Source organism: Myotis brandtii, unplaced genomic scaffold (assembly GCF_000412655.1).
Source record: "Myotis brandtii unplaced genomic scaffold, ASM41265v1 scaffold399, whole genome shotgun sequence".
NCBI lineage: Eukaryota > Metazoa > Chordata > Mammalia > Chiroptera > Vespertilionidae > Myotis > Myotis brandtii.
In genome coordinates this window covers 4714901-4725452 of record NW_005365325.1, presented here as the reverse complement: position 1 = coordinate 4725452, position 10552 = coordinate 4714901, and the positions used below count along the sequence as shown (strand labels likewise).

Sequence of the window (10552 nt, the reverse complement as noted above, 5' to 3'; positions counted from 1 at the left end):
CGCCCCTGCCCAGGCCTAACGCCTCTGGCCGAGGTGTCCGGCCCGGGCAGCGGGGACCTGCAGCAGCAGCGGCCCCGCAATCTCGGGCTCCACTTTAGGCCCAGGCAAGGGACCCCTGGCTCCCTGGACTGCCAGCTTCGTCCGTGCCCAGCTCCCATTGCTGGCTCCACCCCTACTTCCCGCTATCACTGGCCAGGGCGGCAAAGGCGCCCGATTCTCCGATCATGGCTGGGAGAATTCTCCCCGGCTCTTAGCTCCCCCCTGGGTTTCCGATCACTGTCAGGGGCAGGGGGCTTCTTCCTGCTTTCCCTTTCGCCTCCCTGCATTGTGCCTACATATGCAAATTAACCGCCATCTTTGTTGGCGGTTAACCGCCATCTTAGTTGGCAGTTAATTTGCATATTGCCCTCATTAGCCAATGAAAAGGGTAGCGGTCGTACGCTAATTACCATGTTTCTCTTTTATTAGTGTAGATTTTCTCATGCAAAATGGCACCCACTTATATCCTCTAGAAGAATTACTTTATTTATTCATGTAACAAATATTTAAGTTAGGAACTGATGATGCTGCCGAAAAGGTACTGACACTCAAAGAAATTACATTCTAATAGAAGTAGATAAATAATAAACACATAAACAATAAGATCATTTGCAGTGGTAACAAGGGCTACATAGGACATAATTTAAAAACAGTGATAGAGATTCTAAAGGAGTGTTCCTTGAAAGGGTGATCAGAGACTATGTTTCAAAGAAGATAATATATAAACTGAGTTATGAATTTTAATTGGAATTTCCTGCATAGCTACTTGAAAAAAGGGTTCTGCAAGCAGAGGAAGCAGCAAATATAAAGGCTGTAAGATGCAAATGAGCTTGGAATGTTTGATGAGCTATAAATAAAGGACATTGATATAAGCAGGTCCTTCTTAAGGAGTCTGCATTTTACTAGAGTCTGGAAAAAAAAATGGTTTGGTGTGGGAATAAGGCAGGGCAAAAACAAGACTGACCTTCAGAGGGAATAGGTTGTAAGATCTAGGACAAGGTATACATTACATGGTTTGCATCCTATTTCTTAGGTGACATCTTGTTTCAGTGAACTTCAAAGTGAACAGTAGCCTGCAGTTTCAAAACCGACTATGGCAGGCAACAGGAATGAAAATGTAATCATGTGATATAAAATCATTGTCTGGGTCCTGCTGATAGAACTGGGTCAAGCCAAACCTGAGGAGTGTCTGTGGTAACAGGCTCTATTAACTAGATTAAGTGGAAAACTAGGTTTCGTTTTGTGTGTGTTTTTCAGAAGATGACCGGATTAGGGCAGGGTTGCTCACAGCAATCTGCTGTCTTTGGCAGGAAAAAAAAGAAAAAAAATCTATAATGTACTCAAGCACTGGAGCCAGAATCTAAGGTAGGGGGCAAAGTTACAGGCTTAGGGTTCAAAAATGAGATAAAATATAAAACTAAGAATAGGTTGAAACATAAAAGATAGTTTACTACTGTGGCTGTGAAAGCTGAGGAGTTGGAGGTTACGTCTGTGTGATGTTTCTGTTATCTGCGATGATCCTGACAGTGTCAGGAGAGCTGTGGAACAAGCAAGATGATTGTATCAAAGTGGGGACAATTACAAATGTTCATGTAAGACGCATCCCCGGTTGTTGTTTTATTGGAAAAATTTGTCTTACCTAAACAATGTTTATTGAAAATCGATGTTTGACAATATTAACCGAATGCTGTTTGTTATTTATTTTCAGCACCTAATTTCAGCCACCACTCTGGAATTTGTCTATTATGAAAACATATACCTTAAGCCTGTTACAAATCCAAAGCTGAGATGTAGAGTGGCTTTAGAGGAGCCAAGATATGAACACAGTGAATACAATAACCACCGTTACTTTCTGCATGATTTAAACATTAAATCTCTATATTTCAAAGCCACATTAGCTTTGAGTCGTAGCCAAGGCTTGCCTGACCCTGTCACATTAGCTCTGTTTCTATTGTCCCACTAAAAGATGCGACACAGAGAACATATTTAAATGGTTCAGTGTCAGCTGGGATAGCTCACTCCTGACACAACACCCAATACCTTGATCTCCTGTTCTGTAGTGAGAGAAAGAAAGGGTCAGCCAGGATTATAACAAGAAATAATAGAAGAAGAAAACTGAACTACCACTTCATTTCTTTTTATTGATATAACTTGTTAATTTTCTTCTCTGACACACAGAATGTTTTCACCTAAGTTTTTACATCATTTATTTAAAAAAAAACTTTTGTTGAGTCCCTTTAAGATATCAGGGATTGTGTTATGTGCCACAACAGTTCTGAACAAAATAGGCAACTTATACATGTGTGTATATACATATAAATTAAAAATGAGAATTAGTGATCAATTATATAAAGGAAACAACGGATCAATTATAGAAATCAATGGGGTAGGGGAAGGGCAACAATCTAGAGACTCAGACAAGCAATTAAAAGGGGCCACTTTGAGTACAAGGTCATTATTCAGCTTAGCCCCCTCCTGTCCACTTAATGCTTCTCCATCCTAGTTCTCATCAGATTCTCATTTTGCCTTAGACAAATTCATAGAGCAAAAGTAATGAGAAGAAAATGCATGTCTGTTCTATGTCTTATATATTTCCAGTTGTTGCTCTTATTGCTTCTTTTTCAAAATTTCTTGCTGTGACCAAAGAGAGAGATTTCCTAAACTGCTATTCTAGCAATTCGCACTCACAACTTAAAGATAAATATTATCATAAACCACATATTAGTAGAAAGCACAGAGGTAGGCATTGGGAAGGATATAAATCATAGCCACTGCTTTTAACAAATTGATCACGAAGGCTTTATGGGAGACAAGAAATACCAGTAGGGGAGGATGCTCTGTGAAAGTGTTTCTGGCATAGTTTATGAAAGGCAATAGTTTTGTTGGGCGTATTTGGCTTTGACAGGTAAAGAAAACAAACTGTGCTGCTTCACTGATCTATGAAGGCACTGAAAGGCTCATCTCCATGTGTGCCAGCTTGTCCTGGAGTCTCGGCCTCAGTAACTAATCTCTCTTTTCACCTCAAGGCCATATCTCATGTCTTGAGATTGATGTTTCTGTGACATTGTCTTATTAGGGTCTGTATCCACACCCCAAAGTACCCTTGAGTTACCATGAGATTTCCTAACAGTTGGATGTCTCTCTTCATTTTGGCCCCTGAGGATCTCTCTGTCGTTTGTACTCAGCTTTATATTATTATTTTTTAACTTATTAGTATGTAAAAAAATATTTTCAGAAGTGGGTCCTGGGGATTCAATGCGAGGCAGAGATGATGGTCTATGTAAGTTCAGTCTGCCTGGTGATATAAACCGAAAATAACCCCGTCTGAAAACTTCAAACTTTCTTTTCTTCACAGTAAAATCATAATTCGTAGTGCCAGTTTCACAGAGGTTTGAAAGCATAAAATTATTTCCTGCATGTGAAAGTTGGAAGTGCTTGGAGGATTGTGATATCCTATGCTAATATCAGAAAGTATTAATATTATTTATAGTCAAAGAAAATTAACTTCTACTTCTGAACAAGGCCCAAAGGAAATAAAGGTTTTATTGGAAACAAATTTATTTTTCCCAATATGTGAGGAAATTGAGTCGCTAATACAGGCTAATCTGAGAAACACAGAGGCCTACATTGCCAGGGGAAGGATTTGTAATAAAGGTGGCTGGTCCTACTAGAAAGAAGGCAGGTTTCTAAGAGCATTTTCTACTTCAGTGTGCCCCAGAGTATATTTTCTTCAACAAATAGATTCAGCAACCTATCATGATTGAAATCATACCAGTTCAAGGAAAAAAAAAGGAAGTTATGTCTCTGAATTTCAGTGTTCAAAATATATCATAAAATACATTAACTCCTAAAAACAAACAGACTGACTATGCATGAAACAGGTTATCATGTGGTTCTGTTTATCATGTAAAAATTATGATCTCTTTTTTTGTAGGATTCACAACTGAAAGCACTGAAACAGACCGTTCAACTCTGCCTGTCATCTGTTTTTCGTGATCAACCACCCCCTTTGAGTCTAATCAGGTCAAACCCAACTCAGATGTCAATTCCACCCAGTCCCATTGATGTCAAGATTCTAGATGCAAGGACAAAAAGCAAGGTACACTTTATTTGTGCTTTGGAAAGTAAAACCAATGAACTTGTATGCATATATGCATAACTCGTGGACACAGACACTGGGGTAGTGAGTGCCTGGGGGGTGAGGGGAGGCTGGAAGAGATTAATAGCAGAAAAAGGAGGACCTATGTAATACTTTCAACAATAATGATTTTAAAAAACAATAATAATAATACAAAGTAAAATCAAGTAATGTACTATGTGGTCATCAGTGTGGATCTAAGTAAAACATCAAAATAATGTAAATGGATGATAGAAACCCAATTTGTAACTCTGCATAGTCACATGGTGAAGGCTATCTTTAGTAGAAAGCCAGCTGAATCTTAGGCAGGATGATCTGATTGTAAAATAATAGTAATTATCATTATTTATAACAATTATTTTTCTAAATTAACATTCTAAAATAATTATTATGTTATAGTTAGTTAAAAGAAAGTGTCTTGTATTATATTCCAATGTACACCAGAAGTTAAAATGGGAAATATTTTTTCCTAGTGTATAACTATCATTCTTTCAAAAGTGGATACTTTTTTTAATTATTAAGACAGTTCTCAACACTGCCTGCACATTAAACTCACTTGGGATACTTGTTAAAAAAAAAAAAATTCCTGACACTTGGGACTAAACCCAGACCTATTAAATCAAATTCTTTGTGGTTGGGCTCCAATCATTTGTGTTTTTTAAAAGCTTCCCAGGAGGTTTTTGAGACCTACTGACAAAGTCCCCATCACACTACATCATATGCGGCACAGGCTTTTGGTTTCAATTGTCAGGATCTGCAATTTGCAGGCTGTGCATTTAAATAAATCCTGACAACCTGAAAGAGTGGAAAAAGGATTTCCTTTCTGACAGTATATATTTATTTGAAAGTGCTGGCTCTCTTCTCATTTGCCTTAGGCTCTCTCGCTGTTAAAAAGAATGTTACAGATACCAGAACCACTTGTGATGCTGATATCTCAGGGTGGGCCCTGGAAAACCTGAGACCCACCTATGCAGTTACACATTTGTGCAAACATCTGGAGCCTATTTCTTGCTGCTTATTTCTGTGATTTCCTATCTTTGGAATAAAGGGGATATGAACAATTTGTAGATTAAGGAAATACTACGTTCAGGATCTAGACTAAAAAAAAAAGTGAAACAAAATAATTCTACCATAAAACAGCATGAGCTCTGGCTGGTGTGGCTCAGGTGTTTGAGTGCAGGCTCATGCACCAAGAGGTCACCAGATCCATTTCCAGGGCTTGGGTTGTGGGCTTGATCCCCTGTAGGGGGCATGCAGGAGGCAGCAGTTGATATTTCTCTCCCTCCCTCTCCCTTCCTTTCTCTCTTTAAAATTAATAAAAAAAACATATTTTAAAAAAATACAGCATGAGACTAGAGATAATTTTAAAAGTTTAAGACAATTAAATGACTTAAACTGTGACTCCAAAATTCCCACGTACTAGTAGTAGTATGTGTGTTATAGGATATAAAAGCTACTTACCCATCTATGGAATATTAAGCTGACACCCAAGTTAAAACCTTCCATATTCAATAGCCCACCATTTTCTAGGGGTACCAAAATAAACAACCAACACATATTTTTACCTCTTTAAACAAAAATTATTTACTTAAAATTGGAATCAAGTGTGATTCTCTTCTTCTTAAAAGTATTACTAGAGCTATGAAAGTAACTTGTATTTACAAAATATTTGATAAGACAATTCTTCTGGATTGTAGAGGGGAGACAAGGAGCATGGATAAGACATGGTATATGATATTAATCACTTGGCTTCTTTCCGGCCTGCTACATCAGAGGCTGGACTCACCTAGTTTTTGGTTTCTCCATTTTCAGTAGGTAAATCTTTTTTAATATCTTGGTTAGCCAGTTGGCCTCTTTTTTTTTTCCAATAAGATTTAATAAATTAAAAATAAATTTAAAAGAAGGCTAGTAAATTTATATATTTTCAAGCAAATCTAAATTTGCAAATGATAAAATGCACTATGAGATTAACACCACCTAGAACCTTTCATTTTGCCACTGCGTGTTCTCTGTGGCTAAATTCACCATGGCACATGAATCCATTTGGGAAGCATTCCTGACAGAGCTGAGTCATATATTGGAGAACCCTCCCCACCACCTGTGCTTTCTTGCTATCAAAGAATATGGGTAGCAAACAGAGAGGTTCCCTGGATGCTTATGTAAAGACACAAGAGGCAGAATTTCTGAACTTGTTCCTATAAAGTTGACCATTTGCAAAACTACATGCACCTTATTTTCATCGATTAGGAATTCAATTTGCGACTAATATTATGATCAAGATCCTTCCGTGAATGCCAATCTGTTTTGCTGAGCACTTATGAAATCCTGATTGATATTTTCCCATATCTCTTACTTAGGAAAAGATAATATCCTTGTATTCCCTATATCTCCATGAGTCCCTGGCCTGAATAATGATAGTTTCATCTGATGGAAGTAAACTCCTTCTTCCCAACCTCCCCATGCAATTGCCCAACCATGTCTAAACTTGCCACACCCGTCAGACATTGTATACATTATCCTTCCCTCTTCCCCCATGTAGAGCCCATTCTTTAGAACAGGGAAGGGGTTTTTATATTCCTGAAACATCAGTGCTCACTTCCACCTCATCCCTCCTGATGAGGCTGCTAAAGCCCTGGCAATGACCCAGTAAGGTCCCAGATTGCATTACCCCACTCCTGAGACAGCCAGAAGCAGAACCTTGGTCTCCTTAAGCTTGTTCTCGAGCCACATTAAAAATGGACCTCCTCTAGCTTCTCTATATGCTTAAATTTTATTAGTACAAAATAGATTAGATGTTTTAATTTTCAACTTTAAAATGTTGGGAAAATACATTTAATAAGACTATGCCTGATTTCCTAGTTTGTTTCTTTTCAATTTTAGGTATTTGTTAGTGCTTTGAGATTAAACTGATATTTTAAACATGTATAGGTAGTGTGACTTCTTTGTCATATTTATATGCTCATACACATAAGGCCACCTACTATAACCATTTATAACATTAACTACTCTAAAATTACATTAGTTCTTTTTATTAGGAAACTGATGCTTATTTGTCATGGACAGTTTTAGAAATAATATGAATAGCAATGATATCAATACTAACTGACATTTATTGAGTTTTACTACACTCATATGGAATTAAATGCTCCTCACAAAACTCTAAAAGGGAGAAATATTATTATCCTCATTTTTTAAAAAAATGAATATTTCTTTGGAATAATTTTAAAATAGAAAAAGCTATCATTACAAACTTTGTAGCTTGATACTGGGATTCTCCTCCCTACTTTGTAGCATTTTTCTCATATTTATTCTACCGCTGCCCTCTAAACCAATAGGCCAACAACTGACCTTTCTTCCTAAATATAATTTCTTGCAGTGTTTCCATCACCTTGAATGCTCCCTCCTCACTCTTGCCTTAATCATCCAGAGGCCCATTTTAAGCATTACCCTTTCCATCATGCCTTTTCTCATTACCACAAATGGATTTGACATTGGCCTTTTGAAATATTTCCAATTCTGCTTGTGCCCTTTTAATTAATCTACTTTATCTTACAGCTATTTATGTGAATAACAATCGAATTATGTAAGTTCTATGAAAACAAAAATCACACCTTTCTCATCTTTATATTTATCAGTGGCATGTGACACAGAGAACTGGCTTATTTGAAGACATTTTATTTCCCTGGTTAATTATTTTCTTATTCCTGGGGAAGGCTCAGGGGGGAGATCAGAAGATAGAGGTATTAAACAAGAAAGAATAGGAGGGAAAGAGGGAGTAAGACAGGATGCCTTCTGTATCTCATACAACTAAATTAAACTTATTTAAGTAAAAGGAAAGAGGAATTTTATTTGCTTTATTTATTTATTATTATACATAAAGCCCAGCATTTGGGTGAATTAATATAGGAACTGTTTTCCATTGTCTCTCTAATATACTAGCTTCATTATTTTTTTTACATTTAATATTCTACTCGTTTTATTAAGTATCTTTGGTGTTTATTTTCAGAAAATTATTATTTTTTGTAAGAATGCCCCCCTGCTAAGGAATATAACTGCCTGTAGAAAAACAGGCCAGTGCTGTCTAGAGTGTAGCACAGAGAAAACCTTAATGGGTTTGAGTACTCTGACCAGACCACATCCTAGTCTTTGTCTTCCGAGGTCCCTAATGGTTAGAATCCTCTTTTCCAGATCCCCTGTGATCCATTGAGATCAAAGATTCAGATCCAAACAAGTTAGCACTCACTGAGTTTTTGTCTATCTTCCAATAGCACCCTCATAGATTAATGGGGAAAGCAGTATATTCAAATCAGCGCTAACCAAGAAACACTCATTTGAGTAGATAATATTACACAAGCCAATAGGAATATTTATATATATATTAGTTATGGTATAACCCTTCTCTGGCCAGAACTGGAAAACAGCCTTTTCATTTTACCTTACTTTTTAATTTGGTGTTCCTAAAAAGATGAATTTTAGAATAATATTTTGGATATCCAGAGGTATAAAGCAACAATTAATTAGTTAGTAAAGCATAGGAGTTAATATAGTCCTCTATGCAAATTACATGAGATATTACAAGACATTTTCTTTTTTCCTGAGAAAATAAGGTGTGTACTTACTATTTCTGAGATATACTGGAAGTTAAAGTGAAAAGAAAGTACATGATTCCATTCATTTATTTATTTGTTTATTTATTTATTTACTAGTAACACAGCGCGTGAAATCGTGCAGCCCCGCCCACCCGCACACACCCAACCAACCGCCCCCTCCCTTTACCGCCCTACCTTGACATCCTAACCTCTCCACCCAGAGCTCCAGTGTTCTGGCCCCGCCCATGACCCCTCTGGCCTTCTCTGGCTGCTTCAAGCCCCACCCTTGGTCCCGCAAGTTGCCTCGAGCTGGTCCCACCTCCTCTGGGTGCCTCCCCACTTCTGCCCTGTCTCCAGAGCAACACAGCAGCTCTGCCCCACCATGCACATGCCTCCTGCTGAATGGTAGTTATGGCATGAGGGTGTCATGACCATTAACATATTAGTTCTTTATTATATAGGATTTATTGAGGAGCTAGGATTCTTAAAATAATCCTAATTGACATCACTAATACAAAATAGTAGAAATTATTTTATTTCATTTTTAAGTTAAGTTTTAAAGTTGAAATTTTAAAGTCTCTAATTATATACAAATTCCCATGTTGTTATTTTTCTTTGAGTGTGCTACTGCCATTGTATTATATTTTACCATGTCCTATGAATCTATTTGTTGAACCTATTCTCTCTGTGTCTCTTTTCATGTTCTCTCTTTCTTTCTGAAGCCTGAACAAAGCACTCCTGGAAGCAGTGAGAACTCTCAAGTTGTTACAACAAAGGAAGAAAATCTGAATGCCCCTGAGTGCAATTCTGAAAATGTAAGATTTACTTAAAATAGTTTTAATGGTTTTCAACATGAAAATGGGATCATAAGCATTTTAACAACCCTAGTTCATGCCATCATGACATGTCTATTTATATATACTATCTACTATCTAAACATTGTACTTTAACATTTTAAAAAGCAGATGTTCTTTGGATGTGAATCAGGAAGTATAACCAGACTCTTAGGAGTATGTGAACTTGAGTTGTCTGATGTAAGGAGGATAACCATACACTCAGCAGGCTGCTTATTTCCACGACCACATGACATAACCTGTTAAAATATTAAAAACAAAAAGAAACAAGTAAACAAAATCCCAAAGGATGTGATTTTATAGTATTTTCCCCATAAAGCAAATAAACCTAGAAGTACTAGTATAGAGAGATTGCATTAGAGCAGTGGTCCTCAACCTGGGCTGCACATTAGAATCACCTGGGAATCTTTTTAAAATCCTGATTTCTGGGCCTCATCCTCCGGAAATTCTGTTTCTTTGTTATGGGGTGGGGCCACAACATTAGTAACAAAGAAACAGAATTTCCGGAGGATGAGGCCCAGAAATCAGGATTTTAAAAAGATTCCCAGGTGATTCTAATGTGCAGCCAAGGTTGAGAACCACTGCATTAGAGGAAGGGAGATTCTTAGCATTCACATGATAAGAAGAAACGTGGATTTTTTTTTAAATTATAAAAAGTGTAATGAAATTTTAATTCTAGAACTTTGGCACAATCATAGATTTATTGTGTCTGGATTTGAGAAACAGAAAATGACAACAATTATATTGAGTAGGTTCAAAGTTAGGCTTCAATCTAGGTAACAAAATGCAAAGTATCTATTGAAACCATTCATGATTGAAAAGAAATCAGGCTATAGCAAATGAAAATAAGTCAAAATAGAAACATAGGTCCACCAAGTCAATCTGTTTTCCTTCTATTGCAGTGGTTCTCAACCTTCTGGCCCTTTAAATAC

The 10552-nt window shown here is 37.1% G+C and overlaps 1 protein-coding gene across 2 annotated transcripts in view; it reads left to right on the top strand.

Moving 5' to 3' along the window:
* The window catches only part of LUZP2 (leucine zipper protein 2), a 317411-nt gene that overhangs the window by 294786 nt on the left and 12073 nt on the right, over window positions 1-10552 (top strand). For both annotated transcript variants that reach the window (XM_005873094.2, XM_005873092.2), the window contains exons 9-10: window positions 3974-4138; window positions 9489-9581. In XM_005873094.2, coding sequence (XP_005873156.1) covers window positions 3974-4138; window positions 9489-9581 — 258 coding nt within the window. The remainder of the gene's footprint in view (window positions 1-3973; window positions 4139-9488; window positions 9582-10552) is intronic.